The sequence below is a fragment of the Salmo salar genome, chromosome ssa16 (genome assembly GCF_905237065.1).
Source record: "Salmo salar chromosome ssa16, Ssal_v3.1, whole genome shotgun sequence".
Classification (NCBI taxonomy): domain Eukaryota; kingdom Metazoa; phylum Chordata; class Actinopteri; order Salmoniformes; family Salmonidae; genus Salmo; species Salmo salar.
In genome coordinates, this window is record NC_059457.1 from 86,928,747 (window position 1) to 86,952,886 (window position 24,140).

At 42.0% G+C, this 24,140-nt stretch overlaps 1 protein-coding gene across 6 annotated transcripts in view; it reads left to right on the forward strand.

Annotated features, from left to right (window-relative positions):
- The window catches only part of LOC106598090 (zinc finger protein OZF-like), a 139,892-nt gene that overhangs the window by 5,815 nt on the left and 109,937 nt on the right, over positions 1 to 24,140 (forward strand). For 2 of the 6 annotated variants that reach the window (XM_045696755.1, XM_045696751.1), the window contains exon 3: positions 5,548 to 5,796. In XM_045696755.1, coding sequence (XP_045552711.1) covers positions 5,548 to 5,796 — 249 coding nt within the window. Of the gene's footprint in view, positions 1 to 5,547; positions 5,797 to 13,532; positions 15,831 to 21,409; positions 21,562 to 22,672; positions 22,745 to 24,140 lie in introns of those variants that run through there. The other 4 variants (XM_045696756.1, XM_045696753.1, XM_045696757.1 and 1 more) reach the window with 4 other exon arrangements.

Consider the following 24,140-nt stretch of genomic DNA (forward strand, 5'->3'; position numbering starts at 1 on the left):
CTGCTACAGACCTATATCTATTCTACCCTGCCTTTCTAAAGTCTTTGAAAGCCAAGTTAACAAACAGATTACCGACCATTTCTAATCTCACCGTACCTTCTCCGCTATGCAATCTGGTTTCAGAGCTGCTCATGGGTGCACCTCAGGCACGCTCAAGGTCCTAAACGAGATCATAACCGGCATCGATAAGAGACATTACTGTGCAGCCGTATTCATCGACCTGGCCAAGGCTTTCAACTCTGTCAATCACCACATTCTTATTGGTAGACTCAACAGCCTTGGTTTCTCAAATGATTGCCTCGCATGGTTCACCAACTACTTCTCTGATAGAGTTCAGTATGTCAAATCGGAGGGCCTGTTGTCTGGACCTCTTGCAGTCTCTGTGGGGGTGCCACAGGGTTCAATTCTCCTGTTGACAACGACAACTGTTAGGTTCTTATTTTTCAGAGTAAATAACTCACGGACACTAGAGAAGCTTTAACCAAGTTTAATTTCCCCAAAGGTTCCGTGCAGCTGAAATCAGACCGCAAAACATTTCAGACATCATAGTTTATATACATCCTACTTAAGACACTCCTCTTCCTTACAGTTTATGGCTCCACAGGAAAGAAGGTAACCAGATAGCAACCCTGATTACTCTCTTAAGGGGAACTGACCTGACCCCTCACCTCCTGACCCACAGATATCCATCTGTCTTCCCTATATCAACACAACGCTCTCCTCTCCTCCATCAAACACATTGCAAAGCCTTCTGGCTTTTAACAAACTCTTTCTATTCAAGGCTTTGTCTTTATCATTTATTTAATATCTCAATGTTCAAAGTTTAGCTGATTCCAACACCAGACAACAGTGTGTGTGAGAGGTGTTTGTAGAGGTGAAGGACAAAACTGGTGTTGGCCTCTCCTTCACCATCAACCAAGTACTAGCTCCACTGAATGTAAAGGAGAAGCTGGTTGCACAAACCTACGATTGGTCAGCACTGATGAGTGGTAATGTACGTGGTGTCCAAACGCTACTGAAGGATTCCTTTCCGACCACAGAACTCCAGTGTTCTACCCAGCTATGGCTTGTGGGCAACCAGGAGAAGCTGTTCACTGTCAACCGGCATCCTGAGCTGCACACTGGAAACACAGCACTTTCTTTATTGAAATCACTCTACGAGAACAACCTGCAGGAGGCCTTGTCTGAGACGGTCTCTCTTCTCAAAATCATCATCACCACTCCGATTACAACTGCCGAGTCAGAGAGAAACTTTTCTACCTTTAAAAGGATAAAAAACCTTCATACGCACCTCCATAGGCCAGAAAGGCTAAATGCTTTGGCCATGCTGTCAATCCAGCATGACTTTATCCAGAGAATGCCAAAGTAATACTAAGTGTATGTTAGTCGCCCATGTGCCTCACCATAGGAATTTGGTACCCTTTCCCCCCTAAGAACTTAGCCTACTGTTCTGACTTGGTGGTGCACATGTAGCCTATAGCCTGTTTTAGAAAAATGTAATTTAATATTGTAACAGCCTGCTTACCTGCCCCCATTGTAAGAGCTTTCATTGTCTGCTTATGTACCCCTGTTACTTTATCCTCCTGTTTTGACTTGGTGTACAGGGAGAATACTGTAAGAACAACCCATGTTCTGAATTATGTCGCTGTCCATTTCAAAAGTGCTGCACAAATAGGCGGCGTATAGGCTACATCTGTCTCAGCTCACTCATGTCTTAATGGAAATGACGGATTGCCCCGTACCGCTTATCGTCATTTATGTCACAGTTTGTACATCAGTATTGTTATATTACTTATAAAGGTCTCTCATTAGTATCTTATTCATCATTTTAGGCAGTGTTAGAATGATGCATTTCATTGTTTTTCTTACTTTGTGTGTTTATAATTATCTCTGGTGCTTTTCTCAATGAGGAGCGTGGTAAGTTACAGACCCAATAACATTATATTATAGTATCCCCTCCTCGTAACCATGGTTGCCAGTGACAGTCTCTTGTTCAACAGACAGTTCAGTAATTGACCCATGTTATTCCAATTCATATTGTGAGGGTAGTTTTGTTTGCTCAGTGCACTTTCAGTGCGTCTGTATATTGTCTACAAAAGTGGATCCTCGTGGTTGTATTGTCCTTCCCTTTTAGACCACATAGGACTAATAAAATACTTCAAATGGTAGGCTAACCGCTGAGTCTGGGTCTCTCGCTCTGTGGTGACTTAAAGAAGAGTAAAGTTAAGGCTTCAACACCTTGTTGAATTTATCTGAACTAATATCTATCTGAATTTCTGTCGTTGTCCATTTAGAAATTGATGAAAGAATATGCCTACCTCATCGCAGCTCGTTTGCTTGAACTTGCTTATACTTAAGAGCTAAGTGTTAATTATCGAAGAACAAACATTGTGAATGTACAGAACATAAATGTAATAATGTTTGTGTATGTTTCAACTCATGTCGACATTCATTATTATTGAAGGAGAAAGCGGTTCTCATCCAGTTACACAAATCCACAAGGAGTCAGTAGAAACCATATTTATTTAATCAATTCAGCCATAAGCTCCCCTGTTGGGACAGCTTTATGTCGACCCTAACAGTTTGTGGGCACCGTTATAGTGCATTTAATGTATTGTTTAGTGTTGTAGTTTCTTCGCTGGCATGCATCTAAAAAAAATACATGTTTTTTGTCCCACCAAGATTGACATGCTAAAATCGACACTGGCTGTCATAACAACCCGACTTTAGGGCGTTTGTAAATTCCTCAGTTATTCTGCGCTCTGCCACTGTCAAACTAGAGTACTCTGAAAGCGGAGTAGATTGCCAGGGTGAATTTACTATCACACCCATTGTCTGGTGAAAGGATGAATATAATGAATGTACTGATTTTAAAATAGTGGTTTTAATGAAAACGTGTTGTGAAGACTGTTGTCATTGTATAGAAACCAGGGTTTGGCCCCCAAGACAGGGTTCTTCTCATCAGCTATCCAGACCAGAGACATCTCCTCCCTGGTACCTCATAGTACACAAACACCAACTCAGTCTATGGAATGCAGGCTGTAGGTTTTATCACCAAGCCATCATAAATCAATTGCCAGCGCCCGAACTCAGTCCACACAGACACAGATGAGAGAGTACTGAGAAACCTTATTCAATGCATAAACAAACAGTATTACAATATAATCTTGTAATTTTCTACCATAAACCCTAAGGGAGTTATCACACGATAATCCCTGGATTCTCATCCCTTATTACTTAACTATAACATTGAATGGAATGATGGGCGTCATAACCATGTCATAAGCCATTATAGTGTGCACAGACTCCTTAAGTAGACTGATATTTATTTGAGATGTTATAAAGCAGTTATGAATGTGCTTAGTACTGCAGAATTGATAGTATCACAGAAACATTCAGGACCTCCAAGAAATATGGGCAAATTGGAGCATAGACAGAGATACACATATATATGTGTATATGTATATGTATGTGTATATGTATGTATGTGTATATGTATGTATGTATGTATATGTATGTAAATATATATGTATATATGTATATATGTATATAAATATATATGTGTGTATGTATGTATATATATGTATATGTGTGTATATGTATATAAACATATATGTGTGTGTATATATATATATATATGTATGTGTGTGTGTGTGTGTGTGTGTGTGTGTGTATATGTATGTATATATATATATATATACACACACACACACACACACACTTATATATATATATATATATATATATATATATATATATATATATATATATATATATATATTTAGGATGACAAACTACTGAGTTGTACAAGCAGAACCACTTACAGATATAAAAGAAACTACATTATATTATAATAACATGCCAAAAAGCCATTTTGAAACTAAATGGAAACAAATATAATTTTGTCACAAAATCACAACAGGATTTGTGAAAGCTGTGAAGGAAGATGTGCAGGCTACAGTAACAATGAGCGCCTGTTAATGCATGTGTTAATTACAGTAATTTACCGTGTTAATAACAGTAATTTACCGTACCTCATTCTTGGAGTGGAAACGTTGTTTGCCGTAACATCATGCTCAATAAAGATCCATTATGTGGCTTAAATTGATGGTTATGTCACAGTTATTTTGTTCACATTTGTTCATCCTTTTATAGAGCATGAAATACGGTTCTAGATGATTTGTGACCCATTTATGTAGTGCTTATGAAGCCTATATGAAGGCTTTATGAAGCCTTCATAAGATGCACTTTAAATAAAGCGGGACCATAATATGTCAAACGAGTCTTATATCGACATAACCTGAAAGTCCGCTCAGCAAGGAAGAAGCCACTGCTCCAAAACCGCCATAAAGCCAGACTACGGTTTGCAACTGCACATGGGGACAAAGATCGTACTTTTTGGAAAATGTCCTCTGGTCTGATGAAACAAAAATATAACGTTTTTTGCCATAATGACCATCGTTATGTTTGGAGGAAAAGGGGGAGGCTTGCAAACCGAAGAGCACCATCCCAACCGTGAAGCACAGGGGTGGCAGCATCATGTTGTGGGGGTGCTTTGCTGCAGGAGGGACTGGTGTACTTCACAAAATAGATGGCATCATAAGGATGGAAAACAATGTGACTATATTGAAGCAACATCTCAAGACATCAGTCAGGAAGTTAAAGCTTGGTCGCAAATGGATCTTCCAAATGGACAATGACCCCAAGCATACTTCCAAAGTTGTGGCAAAATGGCTTAAGGACAACAAAATCAAGGTACTGGAGTGGCCATCACAAAGCCCTGACCTCAATCCTATAGAAAATTTGTGGGAAGAACTGAAAAAGCGTGTGCAAGCAAGGAGACCTACAAACCTGACTCAGTTACACCAGCTCTGTCAGGAGGAATGGGCCAAAATTCACCCAACTTATTGTGGGAAGCTTGTGGAAGGCTACCCAAAACGTTTGACCCTTGTCAAACAATTTAAAGGCAATGCTACCAAATACTAATTGAGTGTATGTAAACTTCTGACCCACTAGGAATGTGATGAAAGAAATAAAAGCTGAAATAAATTATTCTCTCTACTATTATTCTGGCATTTCACATTCTTAAAATAAAGTGGTGATCCGAACTGACCTAAAACAGGGAAATTTTACCAGGATTAAATGTCAGGAATTGTGAAAAACTGAGTTTAAATGTATTTGGCTAAGGTGTATGTAAACTTCCGACTTTTAAAGCCTCTTATAAAGTTGGTTTTGTAGCATAAACTGGGAATTTCATATTTTTGACTAATATTATGATTGTCTGTCTGTTTCTTTCATATCTGCAAAGTAGTTTAAACTCTGTCAGTTCCACTCTTAAGTGCATTATTTTTTAAGTGTGAAGTGTTTTTACGTGTAATTAAGTGTGCACTCGTCTAATGTGAATTCATGTTTTGTTGTCAATGTTTAACTTCCTGATCTATTGAAATTAGATTATTGAACAAAAAATATATTTTTTTGGGGGGAGAATAAAGGAAGTGCCAGAACTAAAAGACAATAACTTTTGTCCGTTTCTCTTTATTACTTCAGGCCGACTCAGATTAAGTCTAAGTCCGGTAACATCAACAGTGAAGACAAACCCAGCCTGCCTCTCTCCTTCCACACTGAGTCCAAACCTACAGTCATTAGGTCCTGATTGTGACAGTGGAGCCCAGTTTACACTGCAGGATCCAGAGATGGCATCAGTGAAGCTGGAAGACTGCAGTCAAACACTGGAGCTGAACGTCAACATTAAAGATGAAGAAGAGGAGGAGAAGATTGGGACATCTGTTTCTCATGGTGAGCACAGATTCTATCTAACTATAAGTTCCCTTCATAAGTTAGACCTCCATAAGTTGTGACCCAGTCTGTTGCTATTGTGAATTCTGTCATTCTGACATCACATCCCTGAAGAACAACAGACTGCACAAAACTTGTGTTATTCATTCCAACTTCCCACTGTGTATGAAAAGTTGCAGTAGAACTGTTTCATGATGAACTGTTTCAATGAGAAGGTAGATGTTATTTCATTCTGAGACTTGCATGGTTTGACACCAGTATTGTCAGCATTTGTTTTATTCACTGGGTTATCTGGAGTGATCAGAGAGTAGACTAAAGAAGTGAAGTAGACAAACTGCCAGTGTTTTAAAGATCTATGAAATGAGTCTGTTTAGTTTCTAACCCTTGTGATAGTGAGAGGAGGATGATATGAAGTGAGTCTGTGTAGTTACTAACCCTTGTGATAGTGAGAGGAGGATGATATGAAATGAGTCTGTGTAGTTACTAACCCTTGTGATAGTGAGTGGAGGATGATATGAAGTGAGTCTGTGTAGTTACTAACCCTTGTGATAGTGAGTGGAGGATGATACGAAATGAGTCTGTGTAGTTACTAACACTTGTGATAGTGAGAGGAGGATGATATGAAATGAGTCTGTGTAGTTAGTAACCCTTGTGATAGTGAGTGGAGGATGATACGAAATGAGTCTGTGTAGTTACTAACCCTTGTGATAGTGAGAGGAGGATGATATGAAGTGAGTCTGTGTAGTTACTAACCCTTGTGATAGTGAGTGGAGGATGATATGAAATGAGTCTGTGTAGTTAGTAACCCTTGTGATAGTGAGAGGAGGATGATACGAAATGAGTCTGTGTAGTTACTAACCCTTGTGATAGTGAGAGGAGGATGATACGAAATGAGTCTGTGTAGTTACTAACCCTTGTGATAGTGAGTGGAGGATGATATTTGTCTGAATTTTCACTCTTTTTTGCAATCAGCTGTTGTCCACTTTTAGAATAATTGTATTCCCCTTTTGTATTGTACAGTATAGAGCCTTCAGAAAGTATTCATACCCCTTGACTTATTCCACATTTTATGTTACAGCCTAAATTAAAAATTGATTTTTGAGCCATCTACACACAATACCCCATAATGACAGGCAAAACATGTTTTTTTGTCTCGTGGCTCTCAATGAATCATCTGAGTGTGAATTTGTCAACCAGCCATGACCAGCCATCATTATCGTAGAGCACTCAATCGATTCACTTTATATGTGTGTGTTGTATTGACCTGCTCCCTTATTAATAAGTGATTTAAAGATTTAGTTTAAGTGTAACTCTGACTTGTGTGATAAGTTTTGTACTCCTCATTTGATAGTAAAGAAATTAACCACCACAGTATTCACACCCCTGAGTAAATACTTTGAAGAAGCACCTTTGGCAGTGATTACAGCTGTGAATTTTTCTGGGTAAATCTCTAAGAGCTTTGCACACCTGGATTGTACAATATTTGCACATTTATTCAGGAAAAAAAAGTCTTCAAGCTCTATCAAGTTGATTGTTGATCATTGCTAGACAGACATTTTCAAGTCTTGCCATAACCTCTCTAGGCTAGGCGGGACGAATTCGTCCCACCTACGTAACAGCCACTGCTATCCTGTGGCGCGATTTTCAAAACCTTAAAAATCCTATTACTTCAATTTCTCAAACATATGACTATTTTACAGCCATTTAAAGACAAGACTCTCGTTAATCTAACCACACTGTCCGATTTCAAAAAGGCTTTACAACGAAAGCAAAACATTAGATTATGTCAGCAGAGTACCAAGCCAGAAATTATCAGACACCCATTTTTCAAGCCAGCATATAATGTCACCAAAACCCAGAAGACAGCTAAATGCAGCACTCACCTTTGATGATCTTCATCAGATGACAACCCTAGGACATTATGTTATACAATACATGCATGTTTTGTTCAATCAAGTTCATATTTATATCAAAAAACTGCTTTTTACATTAGCATGTGACGTTCAGAACTAGCAAACTTCCGGGGAATTTGCTAACAATTTACTAAATTACTCACGATAAACGTTCACAAAAAGCATAACAATTATTTTAAGAATTATAGATACAGAACTCCTCTATGCACTCGATATGTCCGATTTTAAAATAGCTTTTTGGTGAAAGCACATTTTGCAATATTCTAAGTACATAGCCCAGCCATCACGGGCTAGCTATTTAGACACCCGGCAAGTTTAGCCTTCACCAAAATCAGATTTACTATTATAAAAGTTTGATTACCTTTTGTTGTCTTCGTCAGAATGCACTCCCAGGACTGCTACTTCAATAACAAATGTTGGTTTGGTCCAAAATAATCCATCGTTATATCCGAATAGCGGCGTTTTGTTCGATGCGTCCCAGACACTATCCGAAATGGTAAATCAGGGTCGCGCGCATGGCGCAATTCGTGACAAAAAAATTCTAAATATTCCATTACCCTACTTGAAGCATGTCAACCGCTGTTTAAAATCAATTTTTATGCAATTTATCTCGTAAAAAGCGATAATATTCCGACCGGGAATCTCCTTTTCGGCAAACAGAGGAAAAATCACAAAGACGGGGGCGGCCAGGGCACGCGCCTAAGCCCACAGTCCCTTGATCGGCCACTTGAGAAAGGCGATAATGTGTTTCAGCCTTGGGCTGGGATGACGACATTCAGGTTTTTCCCGGGCTCTGAGCGCCCATGGAAGACGTAGGAAGTGTCACGTTAGAGCAGAGATCCTTTGTAAAAGATAGAGATGGCAAAGAAGTTCAAGAAATGGTCAGACAGGCCACTTCCTGTAAAGGAATCTCTCAGGTTTTGACCTGCCATTTGAGTTCTGTTATATTCACAGACACCATTCAAACAGTTTTAGAAACTTTGGAGTGTTTTCTATCCAAAGCCAATAATTATATGCATATTCTAGCTACTGGGCAGGAGTAGTAACCAGATTAAATCGGGTACGTTTTTTATCCAGCCGTGAAAATACTGCCCCCTAGCCATAATAGGTTAAGTTCCTTGCTCAGAACATGAGAACATATGAATGCTGGTGGTTCATTTTAACATGAGTCTTCAATATTCCCAGGTAAGAAGTTTTAGGTTGTAGTTATTATAGGAATTATAGGACTATTTCTCTCTATACAATTTGTATTTCATATACCTTTGACTATTGGATGTTCTTGTAGGCAGTTTAGTATTGCCAGTGTAACAGTATAGCTTCTGTCCCTCTCCTTGCTCCTACCTGGGCTCGAACCAGGAACACATCAACAACAGCCACCCTCGAAGCAGCGTTACCCATGCAGAGCAAGGGGAACAAATTCTCCAAGTCTCAGAGCGAGTGACATTTGAAACGCTATTAGCGCGCACCCCGCTAACTAGCTAGCCATTTCACATCGGTTACACCAGCCTAATCTCGGGAGTTGATAGGCTTGAAGTCATAAACAGCGCAATGCTTCAAGCATTGCGAAAAGCTGCTGGCAAAACGCACGAAAGTGCTGTTTGAATGAATGCTTACGAGCCTGCTGGTGCCTACCATCATCACTCAGTCAGACTGCTCTATCAAATCATAGACTTAATTATAACATAATAACACACAGAAATACGAGCCTTAGGTCATTAATATGGTCGAATCCGGAAACTATCATCTCAAAAACAAAACTTTTATTCTTTCAGTGAAATACAGAACTGTTCCATATTTTATCTAAAGGGTGGCATCCATAAGTCTAAATATTCCTGTTACATTGCACAACCTTCAATGTTATGTCATAATTATGTAAAATTCTGGCAAATTAGTTCGCAACAAGCCAGGCGGCCCAAACTGTTGTATATACCCTGACTCTGCGTGCAATGAACGCAAGAGAAGTGACACAATTTCCCCTGGTTATTTTTTTTTAAAAATTTTTATTTCACCTTTATTTAACCAGGTAGGCAAGTTGAGAACAAGTTCTCATTTACAATTGCGACCTGGCCAAGATAAAGCAAAGCAGTTCGACAACATACAAAAACACAGAGTTACACATGGAATAAAGCAACATACAATCAATGATGCAGTAGAAAAAAAAGAAATAAGACTATATACAATGTGAGCAAATGATGTGAGATAAGGGAGGTAAAGGCAAAAAATGCCATGGTGGCAAAGTAAATAAAGTATAGCAAGAAAAACACTGGAATGGTAGATTTGTAGTTTGAAGAAAGTTCAAAGATAAAATATAAATAATATGGTGTAAAGGAGCAAAATAAATAAATACAGTAGGGGAAGAGGTAGTAGTTTGGGCTAAATTATAGATGGGCTATGTACAGGTGCAGTGATCTGTGAGCTGCTCTGACAGCTGGTGCTTAAAGCTAGTGAGGGAGATAAGTGTTTCCAGTTTCAGAGATTTTTGTAGTTCGTTCCAGTCATTGGCAGCAGAGAACTGGAAGGAGAGACGACCAAAGGAGGAGTTGGCTTTAGGGGTGACCAGAGAGATATACCTGCTGGAGCGCGTGCTACAGGTGGGTGCTGCTATGGTGACCAGTGAGCGGAGATAAGGGGGGACTTTACCTAGCAGGGTCTTGTAGATGACCTGGAGCGAATGTGTTTGGCGACGATTATGAAGCGAAGGCCAGCCAACGAGAGCGTACAGGTCGCAGTGGTGGGTAGTATATGGGGCTTTGGTGACAAAACGGATGGCACTGTGATAGACTGCATCCAGCTTGTTGAGTAGGGTATTGGAAGCTATTTTGTAAATGACATCGCCGAAGTCGAGGATTGGTAGGATGGTCAGTTTTACGAGGGTATGTTTGGCAGCATGAGTGAAGGATGCTTTGTTGCGAAATAGGAAGCCAATTCGAGATTTCACTTTGGATTGGAGATGATTAATGTGAGTCTGGAAGGAGAGTTTACAGTCTAACCAGACACCTAGGTATTTGTAGTTGTCCACAAATTCTAAGTTAGAACCGTCCAGAGAAGTGATGCTGGACAGGCGGGCAGGTGCAGGCAGCGATCGGTTGAAGAGCATGCATTTAGTTTTACTTGTGTTTAGGAGCAGTTGGAGACCACGGAAGGAGAGTTGAATGGCATTGAAGCTCGTCTGGAGGGTTGTTAACACAGTGTCCAAAGAAGGGCCAGAAGTGTACAGAATGGTGTCGTCTGCGTAGAGGTGGATCAGAGATTCACCAGCAGCAAGAGCGACATCATTTATGTATACAGAGAAAAGAGTTGGCCCAAGAATTGAACCCTGTGGTACCCCCATAGAGACTGCCAGAGGTCCAGACAGTAGGCCCTCCGATTTGACACACTGAACTCTGTCAGAGAAGTAGTTGGTGAACCAGGCGACGCAATCGTTTGAGAAACCAAGGCTACTGAGTCTGCCGATGAGGATGTGGTGATTAACAGAGTCAAAAAATATTGCCTGCTAACCTGGATTTCTTTTAGCTAAATATGCAGGTTTAAAAATATATACTTCTGTGTATTGATTTTAAGAAAGGCATTGATGTTTATGGTTAGGTACAGTCGTGCAACGATTGTGCTTTTTTCGCAAATGCGCTTTTGTTAACCTGTTAGGGCTAGGGGGCAGTATTGACACGGCTGGATAAAAAAACATACCCGATTTAATCTGGTTACCACTCCTACCCAGTAACTAGAATATGCATATACTTATTACATATGGATAGAAAACACCCTAAATTTTCTAAAACTGTTTGAATGGTGTCTGTGAGTATAACAGAACTCATTTGGCAGGCAAAACCCTGAGACATTTTCTGACAGGAAGTGGATACCTGATGTGTTGTATTGCCTTTAAACCTATCCCATTGAAAAACACAGGGGCTGAGGAATATTTTGGCACTTCCTATTGCTTCCACTAGATGTCACCAGCCTTTACAAAGTGTTTTGAGTCTTCTGGAGGGAGATCTGACCGAACAAGAGCCATGGAACGATGATGTCCCATTAGACACCTGGCGCGAGAAGTTCATGTTGGGTACCCTCGTTCCAATACGTTATAAAAGAGTATGCATTCGTCCACCTTGAATATTATTCATGTTCTGGTTAAAAAGGCCCTAATGATTTATGCTATACAACGTTTGACATGTTTGAACGAACGTAAATATATTTTTTCCCCTCGTTCATGACGAGAAGTCCGGCTGGCTTAGATCATGTGCTAACAAGACGGAGATTTTTGGACATAAATGATGAGCTTTTTTGAACAAAACTACATTCGTTATGGACCTGTGATACCTGGAAGTGACATCTGATGAAGAGAATCAAAGGTAATGGATTATTTACATAGTATTTTCGATTTTAGATCTCCCCAACATGACGTCTAGTCTGTATCGCAACGCGTATTTCTCTGGGCGCAGTGCTCAGATTATTGCAAAGTGTGATTTCCCAGTAAGGTTATTTTTAAATCTGGCAAGTTGATTGCGTTCAAGAGATGTAAATCTATAATTCTTTAAATGACAATATAATATTTTACCAATGTTTTCTAATTTTAATTATTTAATTTGTGACGCTGACTTGACTGCCGGTTATTGGAGGGAAACGATTTCCTCAACATCAATGCCATAGTAAAACGCTGTTTTTGGATATAAATATGAACTTGATAGAACTAAAAATGCATGCATTGTCTAACATAATGTCCTAGGAGTGTCATCTGATGGAGATTGTAAAAGGTTAGTGCATCATTTTAGCTGGTTTTATGGTTTTGGTGACCCTGTCTTTGACTTGACAAAACATTACACACAACTCTTGTAAATGTACTGTCCTAACATACTCTAAATTTATGCTTTCGCCGTAAAACCTTTTTGAAATCGTAAAACGTGGTTAGATTAAGGAGATGTTTATCTTTCAAAGGGTGTAAAATAGTTGTATGTTTGAAAAATTTGAATTTTGACATTTATTTGGATTCAAATTTGCCGCTCTTGAAATGCACCTGCTGTTGATGGAGTGCACCATAGAGGTTAACTAAATATGCAGGTTTAAAAATGTATACTTGTGTATTGATTTTAAGAAAGGCATTGATGTTTATGGTTAGGTACACGTTGGAGCAATGACAGTCCTTTTTCACAATTGCGCACCGCATCGATTATATGCAACGCAGGACACGCTAGATAAACTAGTAATATCGTCAACCATGTGTAGTTAACTAGTGATTATGATTGATTGATTGTTTTTTATAAGATAAGTTTAATGCTAGCTAGCAACTTACCTTGGCTTCTTACTGCATTCGCGTAAAAGGCAGGCTCCTCGTGGAGTGCAATGTAAGGCAGGTGTTTAGAGCATTGGACTAGTTAACCGTAAGGTTGCAAGATTGAATCCCCGAGCTGACAAGGTAAACATCTGTGGTTCTGCCCCTGAACAAGGCAGTTAACCCACCGTTCCTAGGCCGTCATTGAAAATAAGAATGTGTTCTTAACTGACTTGCCTAGTTAAATAAAGGTGTAAAAAAATAATACTAATAATTAGCCAAATCGGTGTCCAAAAATACCGATGTCCGATTGTTATGAAAACTTGAAATCGGCCCTAATTAATCGGCCATTCCGATTAATCGGTCGACCTCTAATCCATGCCCTTGTATGTGTGTGATATTGTGTGTAGGCCAATGACTCAATTTAATCAATTTTAAATTCAGGCTGAAACATAACAAAATTTAGAAAAAATCAAGGGGTGTGAATACTTTCTAAATGCACTGTATATGAAGTCATATGTATATCTCACTGACTGGTTCTTCTGATGTTGTTCACACAGGAGACCATGTTGAGACATTCTCTACATCCAGAGAGCAACAGCAGGAAGATCACAGAGCTAAGAGTTCTCACCACCTCCCACATTGTGAGATTTTCCCATTTCTATCAAAGCTAAAAATACACCTAAAAATACACACAGGAGAGAATCTGAATTCCTGTACTGACTGTGAGAAGAGCTTCACAACATCACAAGCTCTGACAATTCATCAGAGAGTGCACACTGGAGAGAAGCCTTACTCCTGCTCTGACTGTGGGAAGAGTTTCTCCCTATTGGATAAGTTAAAAAGTCACCAACTAATACACAGAGAGAAGCCATTCTCCTGCTCTGACTGTGGTAAATGCTTCAAAACATCAACTGAGGTAAAAGTTCATCAGAGAACACACACAGGAGAGAAGCCTTACTTCTGCTCTGCCTGTGGAAAGAGTTTCTCCCGATTGGATACCTTAAAAGTCCATGAACGTGTACATACAGGAGTGAAGCCATACTCTTGCTCTGACTGCGGAAAATGCTTCACCACAACATCTGATCTAACAGTTCATCAGAGGACACACACAGGAGAGAAGCCTTACTTCTGTTCTGACTGTGGTAAATGCTTCAAAACATCAACTGAGGTAAAAGTTCATCAGAGAACACACACAGGAGAGAAGCCTTACTTCTGCTATGCCTGTGGAAAGAGTTTCTCCCGATTGGATACCTTAAAAGTACATGAACGTGTACATACAGGAGTGAAGCCATACTCTTGCTCTAACTGCGGAAAATGCTTCACCACAACATCTGATGTAACAGTTCATCAGAGAACACACACAGGAGAGAAGCCTTACTCCTGCTCTGACTGTGGTAAATGCTTCAAAACATCAACTGAGTTAAAAGTTCATCAGAGAACACACACAGGAGTGAAGCCTTACTTCTGCTCTGACTGTGGGAAGAGATTCACAACATCACAATGTCTGACAATTCATCAGAGAGCGCACACTGGAGAGAAGCCGTTCTCCTGCTCTGACTGTGGGAAGAGTTTCTCCCGATTGGATAAGTTAAAAAGTCACCAACTAATACACAGAGAGAAGCCATTCTCCTGCTCTGACTGTGGTAAATGCTTCAAAACATCAACTGAGGTAAAAGTTCATCAGAGAACACACACAGGAGTGAAACCTTACTTCTGTTCTGACTGTGGGAAGAGATTCACAACATCACAAGCTCTGACAATTCATCAGAGAGTTCACACTGGAGAGAAGCCTTACTCCTGCTCTGACTGTGGGAAGAGTTTCTCCCGATTGGATAAGTTAAAAAGTCACCAACTAATACACAGAGAGAAGCCATTCTCCTGCTCTGACTGCGGTAAGTGCTTCAAAACATCAACTGAGTTAAAAGTTCATCAGAGAACACACACAGGAGTGAAGCCTTACTTCTGCTCTGACTGTGGGAAGAGATTCACAACATCACAATGTCTGACAGTTCATCAAAGAACACACATAGGAGAGAAGCCTTACTTCTGCTCGGACTATGGAAAGAGTTTCTCACAATTGGAAAAGTTAAAATGTCACCAGCGAATACATATTGACAAAGTCTCACTTCTGCTCTGATTGTGGGAATAGTTTCACCCGATTGGATACCTTAAAATGTCACCAGCGTATACATGCAGGAGAGAAGCCTTACTTCTGCTCTGATTGTGGAAATAGTTTTTCTGATCAGAGCAGCTTAACAACACACCAATGTATACATACAGGAGAGAAGCCTCATCAGTTCTCTCAGACAAGCTACGATTAAAGTCACCATCACTTCCTTCTCATCTCATAAAGGAAGTTGTAACAGTGAATTTGATAACATTTAAGAAAGAGTAAAACACTATTGGGATCTTATTGTTTCTCACTGTAAGAGAACTGTGCAGAGGAAAGGGCATGTTATAGAATGTTAGCTTCTCGTTAATTTACTGATCAGTGAGCACCTTGTCAGTTTTTTGTTGTGTTTTGTTAGCTTTTACTCTAAAGATATTGAGAGTACCTTGGATTTGCCCTTAGGGTTGAATATCCTGCGAGGCTTCTTACGTTGAAACAATGTAGTCTGATTGTTGACTGTGTGCTACTCTGTGGGAATGAGTTAGTAGACACAACATGTATCAGATAGAGATGATGTGATGATCAGTGTTCTGTGGGAATGAGTTAGTAGACACAACATGTATCAGATAGAGATGATGTGATGATCAGTTTTCTGTGGGAATGAGCTAGTAGACACAACATGTATCAGATAGAGATGGTGTGATGATCAGTTCTCTGTGGGAATGAGTTAGTAGACACAACATGTATCAGATAGAGATGATGTGATGATCAGTTTTCTGTGGGAATGAGTTAGTAGACACAACATGTATCAGATAGAGATGATGTGATGATCAGTTTTCTGTGGGAATGAGTTAGTAGACACAACATGTATCAGATAGAGATGATGTGATGATCAGTTTTCTGTGGGAATGAGTTAGTAGATACAACATGTATCAGATAGAGATGAAGTGATGATCAGTTTTCTGTGGGAATGAGTTAGTAGACACAACATGTATTACATTTACATTTAAGTCATTTAGCAGACGCTCTTATCCAGTGCGACTTACAAAATGGTGCATTCACCTTATGATATCCAGTGGAACAACCACTTTACAATAGTGCATCTAAATATTTTAAGGGGGGGGTTAGAAGGATTACTTTATCCTATCCTAGGTAGTCCTTAAAGAGGTGGGGTTTCAGGTGTCTCCGGAAGGTGGTGATTGACTCCGCTGTCCTGGCGTCGTGAGGGAGCTTGTTCCACCATTGGGGTGCCAGAGCAGCAAACAGTTTTGACTGGGCTGAGCGGGAACTGTGCTTCCTCAGAGGTAGGGGGCCAGCAGGCCAGTGGTGGATGAACGCAGTGCCCTTGTTTGGGTGTAGGGCCTGATCAGAGCCTGAAGGTATGGAGGTGCCGTTCCCTTCACAGCTCCGTAGGCAATCACCATGGTCTTGTAGCGGATGCGAGCTTCAACTGGAAGCCAGTGGAGAGAGCGGAGGAGCGGGGTGACGTGAGAGAACTTGGGAAGGTTGAACACCAGACGGGCTGCGGCGTTCTGGATGAGTTGTAGGGGTTTAATGGCACAGGCAGGGAGCCCAGCCAACAGCGAGTTGCAGTAATCCAGACGGGAGATGACAAGTGCCTGGATTAGGACCTGCGCCGCTTCCTGTGTGAGGCAGGGTCGTACTCTGCGAATGTTGTAGAGCATGAACCTACAGGATCGGGTCACCGCCTTGATGTTAGTGGAGAACGACAGGGTGTTGTCCAGGATCACGCCAAGGTTCTTAGCACTCTGGGAGGAGGACACAAGGGAGTTGTCAACCGTGATGGCGAGATCATGGAAGGGGCAGTCCTTCCCCGGGAGGAAGAGCAGCTCCGTCTTGCCGAGGTTCAGCTTGAGCTGGTGATCCGTCATCCACACTGATATGTCTGACAGACATGCAGAGATGCGATTCGCCGCCTGGTTATCAGAAGGGGGAAAGGAGAAGATTAATTGTGTGTCGTCTGCATAGCAATGATAGGAGAGACCATGTGAGGATATGACAGAGCCAAGTGACTTGGTGTATAGCGAGAATAGGAGAGGGCCTAGAACAGAGCCCTGGGGGACACCAGGAGACAGATTCTCGCCACGCCACCTGGTAGGAGCGACCTGTCAGGTAGGACGCAATCCAAGCGTGGGCCGCGCCGGAGATGCCCAACTCGGAGAGGGTGGAGAGGAGGATCTGATGGTTCACAGTATACAAAGGCAGCAGATAGGTCTAGAAGGATGAGAGCAGAGGAGAGAGAGTTAGCTTTAGCAGTGCGGAGAGCCTCCGTGACACAGAGAAGAGCAGTCTCAGTTGAATGCCCAGTCTTGAAACCTGACTGATTAGGATCAAGAAGGTCATTCTGAGAGAGATAGCAGGAGAGCTGGCCAAGGACGGCACGTTCAAGAGTTTTGGAGAGAAAAGAAAGAAGGGATACTGGTCTGTAGTTGTTGACATCGGAGGGATCGAGTGTAGGTTTTTTCAGAAGGGGTGCAACTCTCGCTCTCTTGAAGACGGAAGGGACGTAGCCAGCGGTCAAGGATGAGTTGATGAGCGAGGTGAGGAAGGGGAGAAGGTCTCCGGAAATGGTCTGGAGAAGAGAGGAGGGTATAGGGTCAAGTGGGCAGGTTGTTGGGCGGCCGGCCGTCACAAGACGCGAGATTTCATCTGGAGAGAGAGGGGAGAAAGAGGTCAAAGCACAGGGTAGGGCAGTGTGAGCAGGACCAGCGGTGTCGTTTGACTTAGCAAACGAGGATCGGATATCGTCAACCTTCTTTTCAAAATGGTTGACGAAGTCATCCGCAGAGAGGGAGGAGGGGGGGGGGGGGGGGAGGAGGATTCAGGAGGGAGGAGAAGGTAGCAAAGAGCTTCCTAGGGAATTTAGAGTGGTAGAAAGTGGCTTTAGCAGCAGAGACAGAAGAGGAGAATGTAGAGAGGAGTGAGTGAAAGGATGCCAGGTCCGCAGGGAGGCGAGTTTTCCTCCATTTCCGCTCGGCTGCCCGGAGCCTTGTTCTGTGAGCTCGTAGTGAGTCGTCGAGCCACGGAGCAGGAGGGGAGGACCGAGCCGGCCTGGAGGATAGGGGACAGAGAAAATCAAAGGATGCAGAAAGGGAGGAGAGGAGGGTTGAGGAGGCAGAATCAGGAGATAGGTTGGAGAAGGTTTGAGCAGAGGGAAGAGATGATAGGATGGAAGAGGAGAGAGTAGCGGGAGAGAGAGAGCGAAGGTTGGGACGGCGCAATACCATCCGAGTAGGGGCAGAGTGAGAAGTGTTGGATGAGAGCAAGAGGGAAAAGGATACAAGGTAGTGGTCGGAGATTTGGAGGGGAGTTGCAATGAGATTAGTGGAAGAACAGCATCTAGTAAAGATGAGGTCAAGCGTATTGCCTGCCTTGTGAGTAGGGGGGGAAGGTGAGAGGGTGAGGTCAAAAGAGGAGAGGAGTGGAAAGAAGGAGGCAGAGAGGAATGAGTCAAAGGTAGACGTGGGGAGGTTAAAGTCACCCAGAACTGTGAGAGGTGAGCCATCCTCAGGAAAGGAACTTATCAAGGCGTCAAGCTCATTGATGAACTCTCCAAGGGAACCTGGAGGGCGATAAATGATAAGGATGTTAAGCTTGAAAGGGCTGGTAACTGTGACAGCATGGAATTCAAATGAGGAGATAGACAGATGGGTCAGGGGAGAAAGAGAGAATGTCCACTTGGGAGAGATGAGGATTCCAGTGCCACCACCCCGCTGGCTCAATGCTCTAGGGGTATGCGAGAACACGTGGGCAGACGAAGAGAGAGCAGTAGGAGTAGCAGTGTTATCTGTGGTAATCCATGTTTCCGTCAGCGCCAGGAAGTCTAGGGACTGGAGGGTAGCATAGGCTGAGATGAACTCAGCCTTGTTGGCTGCAGACCGGCAGTTCCAGAGGCTGCCGGAGACCTGGAACTCCACGTGGGTCGTGCGCGCTGGGACCACCAGGTTAGAGTGGCAGCGGCCACGCGGTGTGAAGCGTTTGTATGGCCTGTGCAGAGAGGAGAGAACAGGGATAGACAGACACATAGTTGACAAGCTACAGAAGTGTTGTTTCTTGTATTATTGTCTCCTGTGTCTTTAGAGAACTGTTTCACTTTGATATCCTTTTTCTTCTGTCCTGATTTTCTCTTTCTTTTCTTCTGTTAACTAGATATTCTTTGTTGTTCTTCGTTAGCTAGCTAGCTTCTTCCAAAAGAGTCCCTAGCAACTGCTTAGCAACTGGTAAACAATTCAGCTTGCTAAAATAACTACAATTTTATGAAAAATAGTTATTTTTCAAAAGCCTATCTTCTTTGTTTGTTGCTTGTTTTTTCTCCTATTCAGTCTTGCAGTTTTCTTTTGCTTTTTTCCGATGTACTTCACTCTAAAAACCATGTAAATTTCAATATTTGTAGGAGCTCATTTTTCAGCTGCTGCTGCTCAAATTGGAGTTCCGGAACGTAATGTATTCCGGAATGTATCAGATAGAGATGATGTGATGATCAGTTCTCACCATTTAGTTTGGTTGTTTTTTGTTTTTTACTACTAAGCTACTTTTGTTTGGTGATATACATACTTTGAAACGATAAACATGTTTATTAAATTGTCTTAAATAGATTTATTATTTTCGTCATTTATGAATGTATTTGGATGTCTGCTTTGAACTTAATTGATGTGCTAATTAAAAATAAATATTCTACATGAATTTGCTGGTCAAACTTTGGGTTATCTATACAGACAATGCAATGTTTTTGTTTACTTGATGTTATTCAAACTAATATAAATGTCTATGTATCTATCTACTCAATACATGTCACTACACCTCTACATGCCAATTAGCTAGCCCCCAGTATGTTCTACAATGCATACAAATACTGTTTTGCAGTATAAAGGAAATGTTTTCATATTTAAATAAAAGTTAAATAAAATAACATTTATTTTGTCAATGTATAATTGTAATGTGTTTTCTAGGGTGCCAACGTCCAGGGACAATATTAATACCACAATTCAAGTATGACCCACTTACTATTGGGGAATGGAACCAGAAAGGAAGCTTGTGTTACCCTTTCCATGCCTCATTGTTCAGAGTGGAAGAGCTGCGAACTCACCTGTGATGGCCCACATCTACCACAACCTTTCCTATTGTGTTAGTCAGCACCACAGCATTTTAGGAAGCCATTGTTCAAAATTTGTTCATACACACAGTCACAATGGGAGGGGGTGTGGCATCCACAGGGGAGGATAAATAAGTTGATCTCAGACTTCTATTTAGGACTGGGATCCTATCCAGAGTTTCCAGGTTGACAGTGAGAACAAACCCAGCCTGCTTCTTTCCATCCACACTGAGTCCAAACCTACAGTCTCGTGATGGGCATTCCGGCTCTTTTCAGTGAGCCGGCTCTTTTGGCTCCCAAACAGCTCTTTAAAAAAAGTATGTTTTGTATTTTTTCAAGCCAAACAGTTTGCGATAGTTTGACTATGATTGGTGTTAAAACAATTCTAATTTAAATGATTTAATGAAATCATACTCTACCTTAACCACAATGTAAAAATGCATTGGTTTGTTATTCAAAAGAATGCTATTAAACATTTGCATTTAAAGTATAACTTTTTAATGTATTTAAACAAAGTGCATATAAATCTAATACAATCTGAACAGCATAATATTGCGCCATGTCAAAGAAAAATAACAATTTGCAAAACTGCAGCATCCCACTTAAAACATTAAACTGGTCCCTCTTTTCTCTCTCCTCTTTATTGCCATGTTATAACCAGCAGCACACAGCAATGCTGACCAGATTTTGCTTTTATGAGAGATTTGCATTCAGAAATGCAAGCTGCCTCACTTTCAAGGGGCTGATGCGGTTTCTTCTCTCTAATTATTTGTCCCGTTTTCAAGAAGACCCTCTCAGAGGTAACGGATGTGGCCACTATGCAGTCTCCCTGTCATGACTTTAGTAAGCCGTGGGTAGACATTTACATTTTAGTCATTTAGCAGACACTCTTATCCAGAGTGACTTACAGTAGTGAATGCATACATTTCATACATTCTTTTTCCCGTACTGGTCCCCCGTGGGAATCAAACCCACAACCCTGGTGTTGCAAACACCATGCTCTACCAACTGAGCCACAAGGGACCTACAGAGGCCTTGTTCTTCCACCAGCTCAGAGGATCTGCAGATCTTTCAGAACGAATGTGTGTGTGCTTGAGCATTTAGGACTATATTATTGTAAAAAAAATTGTTCATTCTTTGAATTAGTTAATTCTATTCATTTAAATCTTTTGATTATTCATATCTTCATTTTTTTATATTTTTATAAATAGATTTGGCTCTTCTGATATGCGAGCCGGCTCCCAACGTTCACCTACAAGAGCCGGTTCTTAGAGTCGACTCGTTCACGAACAACCCATCACTACTACAGTTACTGGTTCCTGATTGTGACTGGAGCCCAGCACCTCTACTTCCTGTGGCTATGGTAATGATTATAATGTTTCCTCATGAGCATAGCAGGTATCCATGGTAGTGTTTATGTTATGTTGTCAGCATAGCAGGTATCCATGGTAGTGTTTATGTTATGTTGTCAGCATAGCAGGTATCCATGGTAGTGTTTATGTTATGTTGTCAGCATAGCAGGTATCCATGGTAGTGTTTATGTTATGTTGTCAGCATAGCAGGTATCCATGGTAGTGTTTATGTTATGTTGTCAGCATAGCAGGTATCCATGGTAGTGTTTATGTTATGTTGTCAGCATAGCAGGTATCCATGGTAGTGTTTATGTTATGTTGTCAGCATAGCAGGTATCCATGGTAGTGTTTATGTTATGTCGTCAGCATAGCAGGTATCCATGGTAGTGTTTATGTTATGTCGTCAGCATAGCAGGTATCCATGGTAGTGTTTATGTTATGTCGTCAGCATAGCAGGTATCCATGGTAGTGTTTATGTTATGTTGTCAGCATAGCAGGTATCCATGGTAGTGTTTATGTTATGTTGTCAGCATAGCAGGTATCCATGGTAGTGTTTATGTTATGTTGTCAGCATAGCAGGTATCCATGGTAGTGTTTGTTATGTTGTCAGCATAGCAGGTATCCATGGTAGTGTTTATGTTATGTCGTCAGCATAGCAGGTATCCATGGTAGTGTTTATGTTATGTCGTCAGCATAGCAGGTATCCATGGTAGTGTTTATGTTATGTCGTCAGCATAGCAGGTATCCATGGTAGTGTTTATGTTATGTTGTCAGCATAGCAGGTATCCATGGTAGTGTTTATGTTATGTTGTCAGCATAGCAGGTATCCATGGTAGTGTTTATGTTATGTTGTCAGCATAGCAGGTATCCATGGTAGTGTTTATGTTATGTCATCAGCATAACAGGTATTTAATATTAACGACATCTTCCTAATATTCAGTTGCACCTTTTTGCCCTCAGAACAGCCTCAATTCGTCGGGACATGGACTCTATAAGGTGTCGAAAGCGTTCCACAGGGATGCTGACCCATGTTGACTCCTATGCTTCCTAGGTTTCTCTGTGTATTAGAGGCTCTCCGCACTGCTAAAGCTAACTCTCTCTCCTCTGCTCTCATCCTTCTAGACCTATCTGCTGCCTTTGATACTGTGAACCATCAGATCCTCCTCTCCACCCTCTCCGAGTTGGGCATCTCCGGCGCGGCCCACGCTTGGATTGCGTCCTACCTGACAGGTCGCTTCTACCAGGTGGCGTGGCGAGAATCTGTCTCCGCACCATGCGCTCTCACCACTGGTGTCCCCCAGGGCTCTGTTCTAGGCCCTCTCCTATTCTCGCTATACACCAAGTCACTTGGCTCTGTCATATCCTCACATGGTCTCTCCTATCATTGCTATGCAGACGACACACAATTAATCTTCTCCTTTACCCCTTCTGATAACCAGGCGGCGAATCGCATCTCTGCATGTCTGTCAGACATATCAGTGTGGATGACGGATCACCACCTCAAGCTGAACCTCCTCAAGACGGAGCTGCTCTTCCTCCCAGGGAAGGACTGCCCGTTCCATGATCTCGCCATCACGGTTGACAACTCCCTTGTGTCCTCCTCCCAGAGTGCTAAGAACCTTGGCGTGATCCTGGACAACACCCTGTCGTTCTCCACTAACATCAAGGCGGTGACCCGATCCTGTAGGTTCATGCTCTACAACATTCGCAGAGTACGACCCTGCCTCACACAGGAAGCGCCGCAGGTCCTAATCCAGGCACTTGTCATCTCCCGTCTGGATTACTGCAACTCGCTGTTGGCTGGGCTCCCTGCCTGTGCCATTAAACCCCTACAACTCATCCAGAACGCCGCAGCCCGTCTGGTGTTCAACCTTCCCAAGTTCTCTCACGTCACCCCGCTCCTCCGCTCTCTCCACTGGCTTCCAGTTGAAGCTCGCATCCGCTACAAGACCATGGTGATTGCCTACGGAGCTGTGAGGGGAACGGCACCTCCATACCTTCAGGCTCTGATCAGGCCCTACACCCAAACAAGGGCACTGCGTTCATCCACCTCTGGCCTGCTGGCCCCCCTACCTCTGAGGAAGCACAGTTCCCGCTCAGCCCAGTCAAAACTGTTCGCTGCTCTGGCACCCCAATGGTGGAACAAGCTCCCTCACGACGCCAGGACAGCGGAGTCAATCACCACCTTCCGGAGACACCTGAAACCCCACCTCTTTAAGGAATACCTAGGATAGGATAAAGTAATCCTTCTAACCCCCCCCTTAAAAGATTTAGATGCACTATTGTAAAGTGGTTGTTCCACTGGATATCATAAGGTGAATGCACCAATTTGTAAGTCGCTCTGGATAAGAGCGTCTGCTAAATGACTTAAATGTAATGTAAATGTAGTTGTGTCAAGTTGGCTGGATGTCCCTGGTACCTACTACATTACCCCGTTCAAAGGCACATCGCGAGATGGTTAGAGTTGTCAACAAAGCGGCTTGACAGAAACATGACTCCACGTTTTTGAACCACGGGTGTGGTGAGAACTCGATCTGTTGGAATAAGGTGATAAGAGCGTTTATTTCAGAGAGTGTTCCGTAAGCCACGC